General features: G+C 41.6%; 1 protein-coding gene across 1 annotated transcript in view; it reads right to left on the bottom strand.

Annotated features, from left to right (window-relative positions):
• robo2 (roundabout, axon guidance receptor, homolog 2 (Drosophila)) overlaps window positions 1-22,184 on the bottom strand; it is a 553,585-nt gene that overhangs the window by 55,087 nt on the left and 476,314 nt on the right. The window contains 2 exon segments of the mRNA XM_060943573.1: window positions 15,533-15,658; window positions 18,624-18,899. Coding sequence (XP_060799556.1) covers window positions 15,533-15,658; window positions 18,624-18,899 — 402 coding nt within the window.

Here is a 22,184-nt window from a genome sequence, read left to right as displayed (position 1 = left end):
CAATAGATTTTGGGGCGTGGCTGTGGGGATTTACGCTCATTCAGCTACAAGAACATTAGTCAGATTAGGCTCTGACGTTGGGTTGGTGAGGTTGGTGAGGCTCCAGTTCCAGTTCATCCCAAAGGTGTTCAGTGGGGTTGAGTTCAGTCAGGGCTCTATTCAGGACACTTGAGTTCTTCCACTCCAACCTTCACACACCATGACTTCATGGAAGCATCGTGATGTTGGAGCAGGTCTTAGTTCCTCTTAGTTAAAGTGAAGAGAAACTGTAGCGCTAAAGCATCCAAAGACATTCTCTACAATTGTGTGCTTCCGAGTTTGTTGCAACACTTTGCAGAAGAACCAAATATGAATGAGTGTAACGGTCAAGTGTCCACATACTTTTGTGTAAGATTTGGACTTTTCCCAGAAAGGAACAGAAAGAGAGAAAGACATAAAAAGCAGGGCAGGTAAAAGCAGATTTTTCATGTAGTGATGTGATGTTTGTGTTGCGCTCTATTAGAGAGTGATGCCTTTCGAGAGAGCAGAGTTCCTCGCTGACGGAGCGCTACGGCTCCACAGGCGTTCAGGGTTGAGTCAGAGGTGTCAAACGAAGATGAATAAAGCATTCCAGTAATAATAATAAAAAAAATAGCAACAGGCCGGATGCGCGAGTGACCGTGGCGGAAGAGGAGTGGGGGAAGTAATTGAGTTTCCTAATCGTTCCTCTGGGCGACACTTCGGCTTCGGCCAATAAATGGAGAGATGGCATGATCGCTCAATCACTGCCTCACTTCCTCAGTCCATCTCTTTCTCTCTCTAGCTCTCTCTGTCTCTGTTTCTCTGGTGGACATCAATATTGCAAACAGCATGCTGCTGAGGAGCTTGGCCCGGTCCTGAAATTACAGCCGATGCTGGCAGGAAGCGAATTAACCAAGAAGCCTTCGATGCCAAACACCAGGCTATGGCTCAAAGGGCTGTTCTTAGAAATGAAGGACAGATCTTTAGTGTGGCGTAAGTACACAGTTGAGTTTTATTAGCTGAGCTGAATTGAGATGGAAGCACTCAGGAGCGATGTGCCAAAACACAAGAGCGCTGTGAAAGACTTCATTTGTGAGTCAGAAGCGTTTTAACGGAGAATTTCACGCGCTTCAACAAGGCAGGACTAACAGCAGAAAATGCCACACATTCATCCATCCGCTCTATTCAACAGCTCTGACATCCGAGTTTGTGCCTCTCCTTTCATTTCCCTGGCTTTCTCGGTCACTGCTTTCTCTCCTTTTTCTTTAAACTATCCGTGACGCATGCGTTCAAATCCGTGGCCTACTTACTGAGTTTCCTGTATTTAGAGAAACTGATTTGTTGGGCTGAAATAAGGACAAAATAAAGTAGCTGAGATGCTAAACTTTTCTTTCTCAGCTCCCTTCTAAGTTCCAGGTATTAACTGAGGCAGAAACTCCAAAATACAATACTGGGTAATTATTTGAGGGAAAAAATTGCTTTAACTTTTCAGAAGAGCAAATTTATACTTCGCAGTTATTCCATGAAATCGAGTCGTACATGAGCTGATAACGGCTATAAGCCATGTACGACGAGATTGAGTGGAATAACTGTTTTATTCTATCCACATTCACTGGATTTTGAGAAACAGAGCATTTTTTTTTTTTTTTTGCAAATTCGATTCATGTTGAATCAGAAGGTTGGGGTTAGTTTTGCACATGCCCCCTCATGTTAACGTGAATGAAATTCAGCCACATTTTGCTTAGATGTGTATGTTTTTCTCTGGGGTCCAACACCAAAGTGAAAAAAACACCATCAAATTTGCATTTTATCCAATTACATTCATTTATTTGAATTATTTACAACCCAGATTCCAAAAAAGTTGGGACAAAGTACAAATTGTAAATAAAAACGGAATGCAATGATGTGGAAGTTTCAAAATTCCATATTTTATTCAGAATAGAACATAGATGACATATCAAATGTTTAAACTGAGAAAATGTATCATTTAAAGAGAAAAATTAGGTGATTTTAAATTTCATGACGACAACACATCTCAAAAAAGTTGGGACAAGGCCATGTTTCCCACTGTGAGACATCCCCTTTTCTCTTTACAACAGTCTGTAAACGTCTGGGGACTGAGGAGACAAGTTGCTCAAGTTTAGGGATAGGAATGTTAACCCATTCTTGTCTAATGTAGGATTTTAGTTGCTCAACTGTCTTAGGTCTTTTTTGTCGTATCTTCCATTTTATGATGCGCCAAATGTTTTCTGTGGGTGAAAGATCTGGACTGCAGGCTGGCCAGTTCAGTACCCGGACCCTTCTTCTACGCAGCCATGATGCTGTAATTGATGCAGTATGTGGTTTGGCATTGTCATGTTGGAAAATGCAAGGTCTTCCCTGAAAGAGACGTCGTCTGGATGGGAGCATATGTTGCTCTAGAACCTGGATATACCTTTCAGCATTGATGGTGTCTTTCCAGATGTGTAAGCTGCCCATGCCACATGCACTAATGCAACCCCATACCATCAGAGATGTAGGCTTCTGAACTGAGCGCTGATAACAACTCGGGTCGTCCTTCTCCTCTTTAGTCCGAATGACACGGCGTCCCTGATTTCCATAAAGAACTTCAAATTTTGATTCGTCTGACCACAGAACAGTTTTCCACTTTGCCACAGTCCATTTTAAATGAGCCTTGGCCCAGAGAAGACGTCTGCGCTTCTGGATCGTGTTTAGATACGGCTTCTTCTTTGAACTATAGAGTTTTAGCTGGCAACGGCGGATGGCACGGTGAATTGTGTTCACAGATAATGTTCTCTGGAAATATTCCTGAGCCCATTTTGTGATTTCCAATACAGAAGCATGCCTGTATGTGATGCAGTGCCGTCTAAGGGCCCGAAGATCACGGGCACCCAGTATGGTTTTCCGGCCTTGACCCTTACGCACAGAGATTCTTCCAGATTCTCTGAATCTTTTGATGATATTATGCACTGTAGATGATGATATGTTCAAACTCTTTGCAATTTTACACTGTCGAACTCCTTTCTGATATTGCTCCACTATTTGTCGGTGCAGAATTAGGGGGATTGGTGATCCTCTTCCCATCTTTACTTCTGAGAGCCGCTGCCACTCCAAGATGCTCTTTTTGTACCCAGTCATGTTAATGACCTATTGCCAGTTGACCTAATGAGTTGCAATTTGGTCCTCCAGCTGTTCCTTTTTTGTACCTTTAACTTTTCCAGCCTCTTATTGCCCCTGTCCCAACTTTTTTGAGATTGTTGCTGCCATGAAATTTCAAATGAGCCAATATTTGGCATGAAATTTCGAAATGTCTCATTTTCAACACTTGATATGTTGTCTATGTTCTATTGTGAATACAATATCAGTTTTTGAGATTTGTAAATTATTGCATTCTGTTTTGATTTACAATTTGTACTTTGTCCCAACTTTTTGGGAATCGGGGTTGTAGCTGAAGGCAGCTCATCAGACCAGAGATGAGCTACTAGGGTACAGATATGATCTATGAAAGGAATGAGTTTTCAAAGATTTCCCATTCTGATGTTTGAACTTTGAACATTAACTGAAGCTCTTGGTTTGTATCTGCATGATTTGATGCGTTGTGCTGCTGTCAAGGGATTGGCTGATTAGCAAACTGCACAAAACAGCAGGCGGGTGTACGGGTGTTCCTAGTGTCTGGTGAGTGTATATGGTTTACTGTAATGTTTTCATCAGAAATATTTGATAAATTTGACTCTATTCAAGATATTTTCACTTGCCAAGGTAACTCTTGCCACCATTTGGACATGCCCATCGGTCACTCCATCCAGACCTTTGTTCGGGAGGAATTTTAGGAAACTGGACCTGAAATTTTTAGTTGGATCCCCGGATACATTTTCTACTGACACCAGGTCAGATGACATGTTTGAGCTGTATCCAAGACCACCGTTGTTGATTCTTGGACATGATCAAGGCCAGGATTAGTTAAGACCGAGTCAAGACTGAGTCTGAAGAAGTTCAAGTTTAAGTCAAGCCCGAGTCCAAATGAAAGAGATGGAATCAAGACATACATTTTTAAAATGCAGCTGGACTTGCTTGAGACCAACTAGAATTTTTGGTGAGACCAATGGCCAAGAATGAGATAAGTCCAAGACAATAAAAAAAAAAAAAAAATCTTGAGTCCAGACTTGCATGCTATAGATAGTTTTCACATGACGTCACAGAGTCAGAGATTCCCTAGTGGTGGCCATCTTGCGGGTCAAGCTTACCGTACGGGTGACTGAGCACACATTGTAACGCGCGAGTACAGAGTCTTCAAAAGAACCCAAGCAGGCTATTTAAAGCTAGCAATGGTGCACACCTGTTGTATTCACAGCTGTCGTAATAGGTCAAATGATGAAGTCAAGCGGAGCTTTTATGGAATTCCCACTGTAAGGGAGCACGAAGGCGAGCAAACAAAGAAACTCAGCATACAAAGGAGAAATCTATGGCTTGCGAGAATCAACCGCAAGGATTATCAGCCTTCCAAACACAGCAAAGTCTGCTCCGATCATTTTATAAGTGGTAAGTTGTTTAAATAAACAATCAATTGTGTTTAAGTTTGTTTTTGGAAACCAAAACATCATGTGAACGATCTCATGAAGAATGGAGAATGCCTAACTGGAACCGTTGAGTGTACGTTTACATTGTAATGTACACTTAATATCGCTCGTTTGTCACGTTTCTATTTGAAACTTGTCACTTCACTCACGCAAGGGTCATTTTTGAAAAACATTTTAGGTCTATTCTGTATGATTTGATTTGTGTTTGGGATGCAAACAGCACGCCTTTTGGCGGATGCCGCCTGAATCGCGCAGATCCGATTTTTTTTTTAGGGGGGGCGTTGGAGTGTCTGATTATAATTTCAAAGTAAATTCTGTATTAAAATTACTAAATAAGCAAATCCGTTACAGTCCATGAAACAGGAAGGATAAGAAAAAAAAACAGTTTAAATCGGAAAGCTGCGCACATTTGCGCAGCCCGAGCGGTGTGCAGGACTGCGCAAATGTGCGCAGCTTTCCGATTTAAACTGTTTTTTTTCTCATCCTTATACTTTCTGTTTCATGGACTGTAACGGATTTGCTTATTTAGTAATTTTAATACAGAATTTACTTTGAAATTATAATCAATCAGACACTCCAACGCCCCCCCTAAAAAAAAAAATCGGATCTGCGCGATTCAGCCGTGAAAAAGGCGGCATCCAACAAAAGGCGTGCTGTAGAATATATAAAGTTGTATATATCAGACAGCCTTTAAAGTTTGATGAAGTCAGTTTCAGGCTTTGGCAGTTTCAGGCTTTGGCAGCCCTGCATAGTCACTTGAAAATGCATGTTTGTCCACTTCGTAGGGGTCAATTCCCCCAATCAAGGCCAGTTTGGCTGCATACCATTGTCGTGAGATGTCGTCTAATGTATCTATATACTTCTGTTTGCTTGATTTTGCCGACATTGATCTTTATTTTAGAAAACTGACTATATAACTTCATAAATTCGTCCGAGATAACGTAGCCGGTAATGACGATGGTCCGTTTTGTTTGCCCCACAAGATGGCGGCTGAAGGGCGTTCCCCAGAATGCCGTGACATCAGTGAAAACTATCTATAGCCCCGATGCGCTGCTTCTTTTGGCTACTTCCATTAGGGGTCACCACAGCGGATCTGTTCTGCACATTTGATTTGGCGTAGGTTTTACACTGTTTGCTCTTCCTGATGCAACCTTCCCCAATCTGTCCAGGCTTGGGACTGGCACTAAGTATGCACTATCTTGAACAACCCCAGTAGCTGCATGTCTTTGAACTGTGGGAGGAAACCAGAGCACCCAAAGGAAACCCACCCAGAGAATATGCAAACTCCAGACAGAAAGGCCCCCGTTGGCCATGAGGTTTGAACTTGGGACCTTCTTGTTGCGAGGCAACAGTGGTAACCACTGAACCACCATGCTGCCCCAATGGGAGGGCCACCCAACTCATCAGGTACAAACTCTAAAGAAGTGGTTGGTTATTTCAGTGTTGACAAGAACAACATCACTGACAAAGATGGGACAGAGACACTTTCACTGAAATGCCATAAGGATTAAGAAGGCAAGATATATCGATGCAGTACCTTGCTTATCAAAATGTAATCTGCCTGCATGACAGATCTGCAATTTAAATTTTATCCAGTATTACTTTGTACAGCCACACATCTACTCATTATATAATGAAGCAAAAGTAAAATGTCCTGGGACAAACAGATTGAGCTGTTTGGAGGGGTTTTCTGCTTTGCGGTTTCTCAATAACATAACATAACATAACATAACATCAAGAAGTCAAAGTCCCTGCCATGCCAGGACCTGGTCTTCCCAGGCAGTCTCTTGTCCCAGTACTAACCAGGCCCTTAAGGTACACTGGGCAGCACCGATCTCCTTTTCAAAAGCCCTTGGCCTCTCGCCTATACAGCTAGGGTTACAGTGGGTGGCAGGTCCTCTGGTAACCATGAGAGTGTTTGACTCCCCACCCACATCTGTATTGCAGTGTGCCTTGCCAGATGGCAGTAGGTACCATTTGTATGATGGTCTTTGGTATGACCCGACCGTAGAACTCACACTCTCCCAGTTGAGAGGCGGAAACGCTAACCACTAGGCCAGCTTGTGGTAACATAACATGCTGCCTGATTAATTTCAAAAGAAAGAAAAATGAGAAAGTTGTTGGTAAATTGTTCTGGTATAAGAGGAATAAAACACTTTTTCGGACATTCTGTTGGGAAACAATCAACTTTTGGTTGTGGATCCTCTCACACTGCGCCAAAACTTCCCCAAGAATCCGGGCTTTTTTTTTTTTTTATTCTTGCAAGAATCTGGATCATATCTGGAGATTTTTTTTTTGACAATGCCGTGATTCGGATTGTACTCAACATGGATTTCATCATATATGGATCATAGTTTGAAATATCCAAGTAAAACCGTCTCTGGATCCTGGGGTAGTTTATCCAGTATCAAGGTTTCTTCCATATGTCGTTTCAGGGAGTTTTCCTTACCATTATGATCTAGATCGACAAATAAAACTGGATTGAACTTACTCGCTTAATCCTGAGAATCTTTCTTTAAAAAAAGGGGAAATCATTGAGAACAATTACTTCATCTCATCTCATTATCTCTAGCCGCTTTATCCTGTTCTACAGGGTCGCAGGCAAGCTGGAGCCTATCCCAGCTGACTACGGGCGAAAGGCGGGGTACACCCTGGACAAGTCGCCAGGTCATCACAGGGCTGACACATAGACACAGACAACCATCCACACTCACATTCACACCTACGGTCAATTTAGGCTACATCCACATGACAACGGCAACAAGATTTTTTTTTTTTAAATATCGCGTCCACATGGGCAATGGATCAGTAAAATATCAGGTTCATATGGCAACGCAACGCTTGCTGAAAATGATGCCACACCTCTACGTGCGCTGTAAGACGGTCCCATCAGAGACACCAGAACAATAGAAGAAGAAGTAGGACGCATGCGCATGTAATGGGCTAATTTTTTTCCACTTGCCATTGTGTGTAGTGGTGGGGAAATTCTGCGCTGGCCCTTTTAGAGCGCGGGTAGTTATGGGAACGAGGCACTGGCCTCTTTCAGTTCGTTTTGGAAATGTAAGCGCCAATGCCACTGGACGTTTGCAGCCCGTCCTCAGCAGTGTATTTGTGTCTCATTTCTTCAGAATAAAAAGACTGGTGAACAACACAACGCAACGTCTGTTACACGCATAAACCCCTTCTTCTACCCGGCGTGAAGCACTCACAGGAACAAACACACAACAACAACAAGAAGAAGATGGCTGTGACTACGCGAGGGAATCGTGCCTTCTGTGTGTACAAATTAGTTTTATTAGTGTGCATAGTTTTATATAACTTAATTTTCTTATTGGGTATGAACATTTTGAGAAGCAGTCTTACCCAATAAAAAAATAAATTCAAGAAATGGTTCAGTTACTTGTTTATTTAAAAGAAAAGCTGTATACAAAAGTGGATACAAAAAAAAAAGCTGTATACAATGCAGTGGTTCATACAAAACAGTCTGTTGAAGGGTCCTCTGACCCTTTTCCCCTCTGCCTCCATTATAGTCAGGTAACTGTTGCTTTGTGTGGAAGGCTGGACTTTCTGTTCATCAAAGCAGGTGTAAATTGTCTGTCTGGCAGGTCAATCAGGTTATTGTGTAAGCAATTTCAATTTCTGTTGTTACGAATGATGCGCGCGAGAGTGCTGCTTGTTCTAGGTGGGGTTTACATTAGACCGTATCAGCGGATCATCAGATTAACATTTTTAAAAACGATTAGTGTGCACACAGCAACGCCAATACACGATTCGCGTGCACACAGCAACGCCAATACACGGATATGCTAATCACATGACTAATTCACTAATTCGGCACGTAAGTTGAAATGTGTCAGTGCGGCTCATCGCTTCCTCCTCAGCGACTGCACTCCAAATCACTCCGCCCTGAACAGCGAGTGCCCTCTGGAGGGTGTGCACTCCGGCCCTGCGCAGCTCACAGAGCGCGCGAGTGAAGTGCACGAGCAGTGATTCGGGACTGAGCCGCTGTGCGCAAGTCACTTACCACTTGCAAGTGGAAGGATGGCAAGCCTAAAGACAATCATAACTACACAATGGGCAGTATTTGCATCAGTATTTGCAGTATTTTCATACTTTTATACTCTTTAATGAAAGGTGATACAAGGCGGAAGTCCGCGCCGTTTTTCAGCAGTCGCGTCACATGACCAACGCCAGCGAATCAGGAAGGTGGACGTCACAGTGACGTTGTCCAATGACGACGCCAGCTAGAGCTCAGCACAGCGTATCTGCGTATTCTCAATGTTTACACAGCACCGGACCAGACACGATCTGGATTGAATACGTGGACCCTGGCGGTTTCCCGGCGTTTTAATGTAAACGGACAGTGCATCCGCGAAGAAAACGAGACAGATACGGTCTAATGTAAACTTGGCCCTAGTCATGTGGTTGTGACGTCATCGTAAACAAATCCGTTCTACTCATCCAGACGACTTCGCAACGGCGCCATTGCCAGATTTTTTTCACTCTGGAACCCGTTCTCAAAAGATTTCGTTTTGGGGCACCCAAAACGCCGGTGCCGTGTGGACACCAGGCCGAAACGATAAACAATTTTATCAGATTCACCTGAATCCGTTGCCGTGTGCACAGGGCCTTAGAGTCACCAGTTAACCTAACCTGCATGTCTTTGGACTGTGGGGGAAACCGGAGCAAACCCACGGGGAGACCATGCAAACTCTGCACAGAAAGGCCCTCGTCGGCCATGGGGCTCGAACCCGGACCTTCTTGCTGTGAGGTGACAGCGCTAACCACTACACCACCGTGACGCCCCAACAATTACTTCTCTTACAAAAAATTCATAATTTTTTCAGCTGCGGAGATTTGGCCTACTTCTGACATCACTCTGTTCTGCAGTGCCTTTCTTATCGAAATGTCTGCAATTAAAATTTAATTCGTTCCAAGTTTGTAGAGCCACATATCTCCTAATTATTTCAGATAGCAAGGTAAAAATACCCCGTGGTGAGAAATAGAGTACATGTGTTAGCTTGGGAAACAATCAAGAGCAACTTGCCCTATGGCCTCGCTCTTTGTAAATGCAAATGCATGCCTCAGCTATCCTTTCAATCTTGTAGTTTTCAATCCAGTAGCTCTCTCTCTCTCAGCCATCTAAAACTGAAACAGGGGAAAGAGGCATCTTCCTTTTCTGCTCAGATTTCCACACTAAATGGACCAAATTGGTTTTCCTGAGGTGCAAGTGCTTTCAATAACGCTGTGTGTAATGATATACAGCACTGCGTTTTCTGATTCCTTTCCATCTAATTTTATAGAAGCGCATTTATCTTGAAAACATCACCAAGGCACAAGATAATAACATCTTGCACCGTGAAATGATGCATGTCGTTACAAATGTTCAGATCTGTTTAGACGACAATCATTCACTATCTTTCACGAATCTGTCATTCAGGCTCGCATTCAACAATATTTAGATTTTTTTATGTACAAACAAAAATAAATGCACTCGTTTCGCTTAAGTGGTGAGAACATTTTTCATTTAAATCAACCCCAGAGTCCTAATCAGGGGTGTATTCGACAATTTCACAACACCAAATCTTTGTCATGATTAAAATCTCTGGCTTGTGGTTTTACTAAAAGAGCAAATGAGCCAGACAGAGGGAGATGAAGATGAGCTGTCCTCTCTGATTCGATAAACGACGGTAATAATAATTCACTACATGAGTTTTATTGTCAGTGGTGAGCAGCGAAGGATGAAAGAGCCGGGAATGAGAGTCGGATTGAACATAGTGTGCATATGTGATTCAGATAGCTATTAAAATGTATTAAACTACTGCTGCGCTAACCACAAGCTGGCCTAGTGGTTAGCGTGTTTGCCTCTCAACTGGGAGATTGTGAGTTCTACGGTCGAGTCATACCAAAGACCATCATAAAAATGGTACCTCCTGCTGTCTGGTAAAGCAAGCGGTTATTAGAAGACCAGCCCCCCACTGTAACCCTAGCTGTATAGGTGAGAGGCCGAGGGCTGTAGAAGTGGAGATTGGCGCTGCCCAATGCGCCTTAAGGGCCTGGTTAGTACTGGGATGAGAGACTGCCTGGGAAGACCAGGTTCTGGCACTGGAGGGACTTTGGCTTTTGACTGCTGCGTTCCTGAATTCTGATTGGTCAGAAGGTGTTGATTATTGTTTTTATAGTAGCAACTCACGCAGAGATGATGTACGTAAATCTGTTACAGGAAACAAAGTGAAATTGCTGATATGGGGTGTGTTAGAAACATGGAAATACTGCCATGGGGGGATGTTGGCTAACAAAACAACGAGGTATCGAGGAACATCTGAAACTCATTGTAGTGTTGTCGGACATGAGATCAGTCTCGAGATCACTTTTGGAAGGTTTTGGTCTCGTCTTGGAATCAAACACATTTTTACTTGGTCGCATCTCAGTCTCGGACATGGAGGACTTGGGATTTTTTTTGTAAGACCAGCCAAGACCACAACTATGGGGATTTCATTAAATCGCCTGTGTATTGTCGAATTTATTTGTTCACATTGGTACTGTGATTGGATGTAAAACTTCATGCTTCAAATGCGACCAATAATGAGACTCATTGCTAATTTGAAAATTTTCTTCATGTTAACAGTTGTCACCCCTCCCCTCACCCCCTTCACACACACTGGTCTGGTTCTGGTCTTGATTTGATTTCAACCCCTCAGAGTCTTGGTCTTGTCTCAGTCTCGATACACTCTGGTCTTGGTCTAGGTGGTCTTCACTCCAACACTACCTGATCCAACTCTCATTTCCTGTAAGGGTGTTTTCGCACTTGGTCCCTTTCAGCCATCTAACCGAACTCAGATCGATGACTCAGCATTTTTTGAGCATGTGAACACTCTAACCGTACCCAGACCCCTTTAAAGCGAACCGAACTGAGACCACGTCAGGAGGTGGTCTCAGTACGGTTCGCTAAAAATCAACGGTACGGTTCGCCTAATCTGCGCATTGTGAACAAAAAGCGCACCGGGTTCACTTCGCCTTTTTCACTGTAGTTTAACCTTCTTCATTTGCCGGAGTTGGTCACGTGACTGTAGCAGGGAAACTCAACTTCCTTTTGGAACTTACCACAGCCGCTGGAATAAATTTATTTTCCTTAATCCGCACTATTTTGATCAAAGAATACAGCAGGGCAAGCATGGCAGCAGACATTTTGATTCAAGAGAAAATTACCCAGAATTCCGTGCACTGGGGGTCTGAGGGCTCTAGAGGACCTGGTGTGAACAGAAAGAGGACTGAGGCCCCATCAAAGCTTAACTGGACCAGAAAGAGAACCCAGTCCTCTTTGTAATAAATTCACAGTGTGAACACAAAAAGAACTGAGTTCTTTTTCTGTTGGTCCACTTTTTGGTCCACTTAAAGAGGACTGAGTCTGGTTCCTTTAAAGGGGACCAGGTATGAAAACACCCTGAGTCTGGTTCCTTTAAAGGGGACCAGGTGTGAAAACACCCTGAGTCTGGTTCCTTTAAAGGGGACCAGGTGTGAAAACACCCTGAGTCTGGTTCCTTTAAAGGGGACCAGGTGTGAAAACACCCTAAGTTGCCATCAAACTGCCTCCAGCTGAAGGCAACGTTGCCGTATCCTCGATGCTGCCTAATACCCATAAATCTGTGCGGCAGCTTCCTCAAGCAACGGAAAAAAATGACAGAATAAACTTCACAGAAATGTGATTTCATATACAAATGCAATTCTTTTTTTGGCTTCAATTTTTTTTTTTGAAAAGTTACCAAGAAATAAACCTTGCACTATCTTATAATTACGGTATCTTGTCACTGTAACCAAATATATTTATTTGATATGATTTGTGAAACATGTTAGCCAACTAGCTACTCTTTGGGTTAGTTACGTGGCGTCCTGACGTCACACGTTACCATAAACGTTTTTCTAAAAGCATCATTCGAAACAAACTTCCTTAGAAGATGCATTTAGCCAAAAGTCCTGCCTTACGAGAGACACTTCCACTTCTTTGGTCCTTGGATTACTAACTCTATCTTTAAATACTGTCCACACCACCAACTTCAGTTCCTTGCGAAGTCTTGCCACTCGTTTACTCTTCATTCTTTTCCTCTGTAACGTCATGTGTCCCTGTGTGCTTGGTTTCCTCATATCTACTGAATGTTTTCCAGCATCGTCTCTTGATCCTGGTTTTATTTTGCCCTTTGGATTTATCTGCCTCGGGGATTTTTGAATAAAACCTTCATCTGGGCCTGAAATAAAAGGCGTTTTTGAATTCCTCAAAAAATATTAAGACTCTTGTAAAGGTTAAAGGAAAAAAAAAATCGTTCCATCTGCTCCAAATGGAGTCAATCAGCCAAGATGAGACTCTTTCAGTGCCTGACATTTCATGACTTTAGTGTTACAAGGTTCTCTCTGGATGGAGAACGACTTAATCATACTAAAATCAGGATTTACTTCGATGCTAATGCCGCTAGCATGTAATAGAAGACTGTGTCTCGTGCTAAACCACACAGATGTGATTTAGGACGTCGTAGGACTTGTATGAGAGTCTGAGTCAGATAACGTTCTCATGCTGTTTAGTGACTTCAGGACGAATCCGCGGAGAAGCAGTGTGCATGGTGCAGGAGTGTCAGTGGAGAAAGCAGATATCAGTGTTAATGCAGATTTCCCTCAGCGCTCGCTTCAGTGACGCATGCAGACACTTTATCCACCAGTGCATTGATTAATGACTCATCTCAACAGTTAGTTCATCAATAAATCACACAGCCAGGTGGGAGATGTCACTTTTTTTCTTCTCACTTTATCTTTTCAATGTCTTTCTTGCGTTAACTCTTTCAGTCTCGTTACTGTTTTGTTTTTTTCCCCCGAAGCACTTCAGAGTAAATGTTCATTAATGGACGAATGTTTTCAGCCCTAAACTCCTTCCTCAGGACAGTATGAGCTCAAACGCGATCACTATAGAAGAAGAAGAAACCTTTTATTCGTCACATGCACACTTCAAACACAGTGAAATTCATCCCCTGCATTTAACCCATCTGAAGCAGTGAACACACACACACACCCAGAGCAGTGGGCAGTGCCCGGGGAGCAGTCAGGGGTTCGGTACCCCGCTCAAGGGCACCTCGGCCCAAGGCCGCCCCACGTCAACCTAACCTGCATGTCTTTGGACTGTGGGGGAAACCGGAGCACCCGGAGGAAACCCACGTGGACACGGGGAGAACATGCAAACTCCGCACAGAAAGGCCCTCGCTGGCCGCTGGGTTCAAACCCGGAACCTTCTAGCTGTGAGGCGACCGTGCTAACCACTACACCACCGTGCCGCCCGTCCTATACACGTGTCTTTAAATCTGGAGTAAAGATCTCACCAGGCTCAGCCACGGCTCCTATTCACTTTTATACCATTTACAGTAACTCACAGGTTTATCATTAAATCATTAATCTATTTTAGCTGCTTCTGTCCTTCCTTCCATCCTTCCTTCTTGTGGACTCATCTTCCTTCTTTCCTTCTTCCCTTCATTCCTTCGCATTCTCTCCTTTTTCTTCTTCCTTCCTTATTTAATGATGTACACACCGACTTCCTTTTCCTTTCTTACTTCCTCCCTCCCCTCTTTTCTTAATCCCTTCATTCTTCCTTCCTTCCACCCTATTGCTCTGTTCCACTCACCCCCTTCCTCTATTTATTTGTTCATTTATTTATTCTCTACTTATTTTCCTCCTTCCTTCCTTCCTTCCTTCCTTCCTTCCTTCCTTCCTTCCTTCCTTCCTTCCTTCCTTCCTTATTTAATGATGTACACACTGTTTTCCTTTCTTAACTCCTCCCTTCCCTCTTTCCTTAATCCCGTCATTCTTTCTTTTCATTCCTCTTTCCTTGTTTTCTTATGTACTCACCTACTTCCACTTCATTCCTTAAAGCCTTCTTTCTTTTCTTAAATCTTTCTTTGGACAGTCCTTCCTTCCTTCCTTCCTTCCTTCCTTCCTTCCTTCCTTCCTTCCTTCCTTTTACTCTGTCCCACTTACCCACTTCCTTTATTATTTGTTCATTTATTTATTCTCTACTTATTTTCCTTCTTCCTGACGTACAGCTTTCCTTCCTTCCTCTTTCCTTTCAACTTTCTGTTCTTTCTTCCTTATTTAATGATGTACCCACTGGCTTCCTTTTCCTTTCTTACTTCCTCCATTCCTCTTTCCTTAACCACATTCTCTCTTTTCATTCTCCTTTCCTTGTTTACCTATGCACTTACCTTCTTCCACTTCCTTCCTTAAAGCCTTCCTTCCTTCCTTCCTTCCTTCCTTCCTTCCTTCCTTCCTTCCTTCCTTCGCAGTCTCTCCTTCCTTTTCTTCATCCTTCCTTACAGCTTTCTGTTCTTCCTCATTTAATTATTTACACACCTACTTCCTTTTCCTCTTTCTTTAACCCTTTCCTTCCTTCTTTCCATCATTCCTTCCTGCCTTATTGACTTATGCCCTTACCACTTTCTTTCTTTCTGCCTGCCTTTACTTCCTTGTTTAATTACTTCCTTCCTTTAGTCCTCCCCTCAATTCCTTCCTTCTTTACTTCCGTCCTTATATCCTTCCTTCCTTATCATACCTTTCTTTTCCTTTTTACGCTTTTCCATACTTGCATACTTTTCCCTCTTCCTTCAGTATTTCCTTCTCCTATTCTTTCTTACCCATTTCCCATATTTACTCATTCATTTCCTTCCTTTCTTTCTAACATCAATCCTTTCTAATGTACTTAAGTCCATCAGGAACTCAGTCACTCGCTCACTTTCCCTTCCTCCCTGGCATCAAGCGAAGGTAAGCTCTCCAGCGCCCTCCTGCAGTGACAGTGTGTTGGAGTGAGAAGCAGGAAGGAGCTGCAGTAAAGGGAGGAGATGATGGAGGTGATGGAGCAGTTAGCATGGAGCTGGAGGAAGGAGGTGAATGTGGTGATGTGGCTCCTGAACCAGTGAGATACCAACCTGAGAGACTGCCGCTCCGCTCTGAGCTATTGTGGGAACTGGTGGTGCTGAAATCCTGTGATTGGTTGTGCGGCATTCTATTACACAATCCTTCAGCCAATCGGTAGTCGGGAATGAAAAGGAGTGCTAGTGGGGTCGAAGGTCAAAAACAGTGGCATCAGGTGAGAGGCAAGACAAGCACAAGCGCATGCAGAACATGCAGTTAGAGCGACAGCCTTGGGCCACACACACACACACATTCAAAACACACACACACAAGTACATGACACTCTACACTTTTAAACTACTTTAAAACTCTGTCAAGACTTTGAATAAAATTACAAATTTCATAAAACAAATTCATGAAACATTTAGAGATCTGATGTGCACTCATGTATTAGATTTGTGCCGAAGATCTGGATTAAATAAAAAAAAACAACAACAATATTTAATTACGGACCAAAGAAGGAAATGTTCCACAAAAAAACCCACATATAATTATTTAAATTTAAATAATAAATAAATATGCGTATTGTATTAAAATATGCTAAAGATAATATCCTAAAATCTTTCATCACCATCATCATCGAAACTTTTTACTGTTCTTACAGTTTTTTTAATTTTATATTTATTTATTTTATCATTTTATTTTTGTTTGTTTCTATGTACATTATTAATTCTTCTTGTTTTTTTTAATTTATTCAAAACAAAATTGCACCACCAAATGCATCACTTTAACCCGGATTAAATCAAAGATTGCATATTAACAAACTTTAAAACGTTTCAATAAATACTCAGGATCACATTCCGACCATCATGTAATCTTGGGTCGAGCTTCCAAAGAAACAAACTGAAGAAACACAAGCATCGAATGTCTGACTAACGAGTCTGATCCCAGTCAATCGCAGGTAATTAAGGCTTTAATTAGAGGTTAAGATTATAATAGCGTCTTTAAAACAGAGCACAAATCCTTGATGTTGTTAGTATTGTTGTTGTTCTGTGTTTCCTGCTTGAAAGCACCCACAATGATGCAAGGCTCGCTCCTTCCTTCCTTCCTTCCTTCCTTCCTTCCTTCCTTCCTTCCTTCCTTCCTTCCTTTCCATCTTCCCTTCATTTTCTCTCCTTTTTCTTCTTCCTTCCTTATTTAATGATGTACACACTGACTTCCTTTTCCTTTCTTAATTCCTCCCTTCCCTCATTCCTTAATCTCTTCATTCTTTCTTTTCATCCTTCCTTCCTTGTTTATTTATGGACTCCCCTACTTCCACTTCCTTCCTTAATCCCTTCCTTCCTTCAGGCTTTCTTTCTTTCACCCTATTGCTCTGCCCCACTTACCCACTTCCTTTATTCATTCTCTTCTTATTTTTCTTTTTCATTACTTACAGCTTTGTCCGTCCTTCCTTCCTTCCTTCCTTCCTTCCTTCCTTCCTTCCTTCGCATCCTCTCCTTACTTTTCTCCATCCTTCCTTGCAGCTTTCTGTTCTTCCTTCCTTATTTAATGATGTACAGTACACACCTACTTCCTTGTCCTTTCTTAATTTATCCCTTCCCTCTTTCCTTAATCCCTTTCCTTCCTTATTCACTTATGTCCTTACCTACTTCTTTCTTTTTCTTTCTTTCCTTCGTACTTCCTTGATTAATTACTTCCTTCCTTTATTCCTCCCCCAATTCCGTCCTTCTTTCTTTCTATCCTTGTCCTTCCTTCCTTCCTCATCTTAATCCGTTCCTTCCCTTTTCACTCTTTCTATCCTTACATAATTTTCCCCTCTTCCGTCCTTATTTCCTTCTCCTATTCTTTCTTACCCATTTCTTTCCTTCCTTCCTTCTTTCTTCCTTCCACCCTATTGTTCTGCCCCACTTCCCCACTTCCTTTATTTATTTGTTCATTTATTCATTCTCTCCTTCCTTTTCTCCATCTTTCCTTGCAGGTTTCTGTTCTTCCTTCCTTATTTAATGATGTACACACCTACTTCCTCATCCTTTCTTGATTCCTCCCTTCCCTCTTTCCTTAATCCCTTTTTTCTTTCCTTCCTAATTCACTTATGTCCTTACCTACCGCTTTCTTTCTTTCTTTCTTTCTTGATTAATTACTTCCTTTATTCCTCTGCTCAATTCCTTCCTTCTTTCTTTCTATTCTTATATACTTCCTTCCTTCCCCATCTTAATCCCTTCTTTTCCTTTTCACTCTTTCTATACTTACATACTTTCCCCTCTTCCATCCTTATTTCCTTCTCCTATTTTCTTACCCACTTCCTTCCTTCCTTCCTTCACCCCATTGCTCTGCCCCACTTACCCACTTCCTTTATTTATTTGTTCATTTATTCATTCTCTCCTTCCCTTTCTTTGTCCTTCTTTACAGATGTCTGTTCTTCCTTCCTTATTTAATGATGTACACATCTACTTCCTTGTCCTTTCTTAATCCCCCTTCTCTTTCCTTCACCCCTTTCCTTCCTTCTTTCCATCATTCCTTCCTTCCTTATTTACTTTCTCTTTCTTTCCTTCCTTGCTTAATTACTTCCTTCCTTTATTCCTCCCCTCAATTCATTCCTTCTTTTTTCTATCCTTATGTCCTCCCTTCCTTATCATACCTTTCTTTTCCTTCTTAATCCCTTTCCTTTTCACTCATTCGATACTTATGTACTTTTTCCTCTTCCTTCCTTAGTTCCTTCTCCCATTCTTTCTTACCCATTTCTTCCTTCCTTTCACCTGCTTAATTAGCTTTGCTTAATTAGAAGAATTGTGTTCACGAAGGAAAATATAAAATATATCAGATGAAAAATATACGTAGGACGGCGCTTCTGGTGCACTAGAGATGGGATCTAGTGATTTACTGATCTAGTGAATAAAGGACAAGAAAAAAAAAACACTTTACTGTAATCGAAAGCAGTTTCCTCCTCAATGGATTTCTAAATGTTAGCAGCTAAACTTGAAATTGGAGATAATCTCCAGAGAGAAAAATTGGCCTCGTTTTAGAAATTGGCCTCATTACACCAAGCCAAGCTGATTACACACAACACACACACACACACACACACACACACACACACACACACACACACACACACACACACACCTCAACACTAACACACTCGGCACTCTCTCCACCACTCACTGTTGTTGCAGGAGTTTTTATCAGGCAGCGAGTAGCCCAGGTTGGCCATTTCCTGTTTGGCCTGCAGCGAGCTCTTCCACTGGGTGTCAGGTAAATCCACCGCCAGCTCGTGGATGCTGTTGGAGTGGAGGATCTGCGTGGTGGCGTAGGGAGTGGCCTGCGACGCCGGGCTCGCGCTGCCAAATCCTGCCTTCGTGGTGAAGTCGATGCTGCTGTAGATGGCGCCGTCAGACATCATGGTACCCGTTTTATCCGTCTGACCCGCAGGCATGACATCTGGAACACAGAAAGAGAAGGAGAGAGGGATGAAATGGTAATAAAGAAAGAGCAATAAAATCTCGGAAGGGTTGTGGTTCATAGAGCTACATAACACCTGCATAAGGCCTTTATGAAAAGTGACTAGTTACATTAGCCCTTTATAACAAGTAATGAGAATAAATACATGTGAAATAGGCAGTCTGATGTTTGATTTCATATTTCACTGTATAAGGCAACACTTTAATTAATGCCAGCATTCATAAGGCTACATAACACCTGCAGAAGCCCTTTATAACAAGTGACTAGTTACTTTAAGCCTTTATAGCAAGTAATGAGAATAAATTGGTGTGAAATTGGCAGTTGGATGTGTGATTTCATATTTCACTATATAAGGCAACACTTTACTTAATGGCAGCATTCATAAGGCTACATAACACCTACAGAAACCCTTTATAACAAGTGACTAGCTACTTTAGCTGTTTAGAACAAGTAATGCGAATAAATAGATATGAAATAGGTTGTCGGATGTGTACTTTTGTATTTCACTGTATAAGGTGACACTAATTAATGACAGTGTTCATAGGGCAACATAACACCTGCATAAGGCCTATATGACAAGTGACTAGATACTTTAGCCCTTTATAATAAGTAATGAGAATAAATTGACATGAACAAGGCAGTTGGATGTGTGATTTTGTACTTCACTGTATAAGGTGAAACTTTAATGACAGTGGTCATAGGGCGACATTACACCTACATAAGCCCTTTATGACAAGTGACATTACTTTAGCCCTTTATAACAAGTAATGAGAATAAATAGATGTAAAACTGGTAGCTGGATGTGTGACTTTGTATTTCACTGTATAAGGTGAAGCTTTTATTTAATGACACTGTTCATAGGTCTACATAACACCTGAATAAGCCCTTTATTACAAGTGACTAGTTACTTTAGCCCTTTATAACAAGTAATGAGAATAAATTGACATGAAATACACAGTCAGATGCGTGATTTCAGATTTCACTGTATAAGGCAACACTTTAATAACATTGTTCATATGGCTACATAATACCTGCATATGCCCTTTATAACAAATAATCAGAATATACAGATGTGAAATACCAGTAGATAGTCAGATGTGCGATTTCAGATTTCACTGTATAAGGCAACACTTTACGTTAAGACAGTTTTCACAGGACTACATAACACCTGTATAAGCGCTTTATGACAAATGACTAGTCACTTTCACCCTTAATAATAAATAATGAGAATAAATAGATGTAAAACAGGTAGCTGGATGTCTGATTTCGTATTTCACTGTATAAGGTAGCACTTTAATTAATGACAGTGTTCATAGGGTTACATAAGCCCTTTATGACAAGTGAATAGTTACTTTAACCCTTTACAACAAGCAATGAGAATAAATTTACGTGAACAAGGCAGTCAGATGTGTGATTTTGTATTTCACTGTTTAAGGCAACATTTTCATTAATGACAGTGTTCCTAGGGCTCCATAAAGAGCTTATGCAGATTTTATAACAAGTGACTAGTTACTTTAGCTTTTTACAAGTAATGATGATACATCAATGTGAAATAGGTAGTCAGATGTGAGAGTTCATATTTCACTACATAAGGCAAAACTTTAATTAATGACAGTGTTGATAGGGTGACATAACCCCTACATAAGCTCTTTATAACAAATGACTAGTTACTTTAGCTGTTTACAACAATTATGAGATTTAAGACAAGAAGTGATACTTGTGATTTCAGTTTTCACAGCATAAAGGTAACATTATGAACACTATGGTGTTCATGGCATGACATAGAACCTGCATAACCCGTTTATGCCAAGTGACATCATATACAGTACAATGACACTTTACTGTAGCTTATAACATCATGTAATGAGATGCAAGATGGGCAAGGGAACTTGTGCTTTTCGTTTTCATTGTACACTTTACATTGTGTAAAGTAACACTTGGGGCTACATAAAACCTGCATAAGCCCTTTATAACATGTGACAAGATGTGGGACAATTAGTGCTGCTTGTGATTACAGATATAATACATGGCAGTATTGTAGGACAGTGATAATAGGGCTTAATACCACTTACCCAAGTTCTTTGTGACAACTAATCCCAGGCATTATAATGCATCATATAGGAACGTATACTGTATGACATACTATAAATGACGATAAATAAGTTCATTAAATTTTTTAGCTGCAGTCTTGATTTATTACAGCAATGTAAGCCTTTATAAATGTTAATGCCAGTGTATGTGCCAGTCATGAAGTGCTTATGTATGGGTGAGACAGCCTTATCTGTGATATACCATCATATCTGAAATCACAAGTGGCACTACTTGTCTTACCTCTCGTCACTTCTCACAAAGGGCTTATGTAGGTGTTACGTAGCCCTAAGAATGCGCTCTTACATAAAGTGTTGTGAAACTGTTATAATGCAGCGTTTTAGCAACAAAATCTGACAAAAGCAGTCTTTGTGAGTGATGAAAACTGTTGGAATAAGCCTTTATAAATATCTATGGCGGTTTATGCCAGGTGTCAACTGTCAGTTGTTATGAAGGGGTTATGTAGGTGTTATATAGCCTTATGAAGACTTTATTTATAGTTCAATGCAATATATTTTCCTAATATCTGTATTTCTGTTTTTATTTTTTTTCCTTTGATGCACTGTTTTGATTCGCTCCCTGCCCTGCCACTCTGCGTGTGTGTGTGTGTGTGTGTGTGTGTGTGTGTGTGTAAGTGCACTGAAGGGGAGATGATGTACAGTCACGGCGGAAGCGTCCACATCTGCGCCTCTCAAGCTGCGCCTGTCCTTCACGACTCGCTGCCCATCTTGGGACCATCGTCCCCCCCACCACCACACACACACACACACACACACACACACACACACACACACTCTCTCTCTCTCTCCCCCCATTACTCTCCGTCTGACAGCACACTGCCAGGTGTCTAGATGGGACTGTCTCAATGCCGTGATGTATAAATGTGTATGCAAACAAAAGCAGGCCGTATGCACACAGGTACGCATCTTACCATCATCTTACCATCATCCCGTCACGACGCAACATATTTTGATCATTTAACTTCCTTTCCAGGATTTAAAGTTGAGTGCTCAGGCAGGTCACAGTGCAACAATTGTCAGTTTTTTTTGCTGCATCATTAGAAAAAAATATGTGACAAAAAAAAAGTGGTTATTGTGTCATAAAATACAAGAGCCTATCACGTCCCAGTATGCAAATAAGGGTGACGCAGCATTAGTTCTGATCTTAGAATATGGA

This window comes from Neoarius graeffei, chromosome 17 (genome assembly GCF_027579695.1).
Source record: "Neoarius graeffei isolate fNeoGra1 chromosome 17, fNeoGra1.pri, whole genome shotgun sequence".
Taxonomy (NCBI): Eukaryota; Metazoa; Chordata; class Actinopteri; order Siluriformes; family Ariidae; genus Neoarius; species Neoarius graeffei.
The sequence above is the reverse complement of the archived record's forward strand: the minus strand, read 5'-3'. Positions and strand labels throughout refer to the sequence as shown.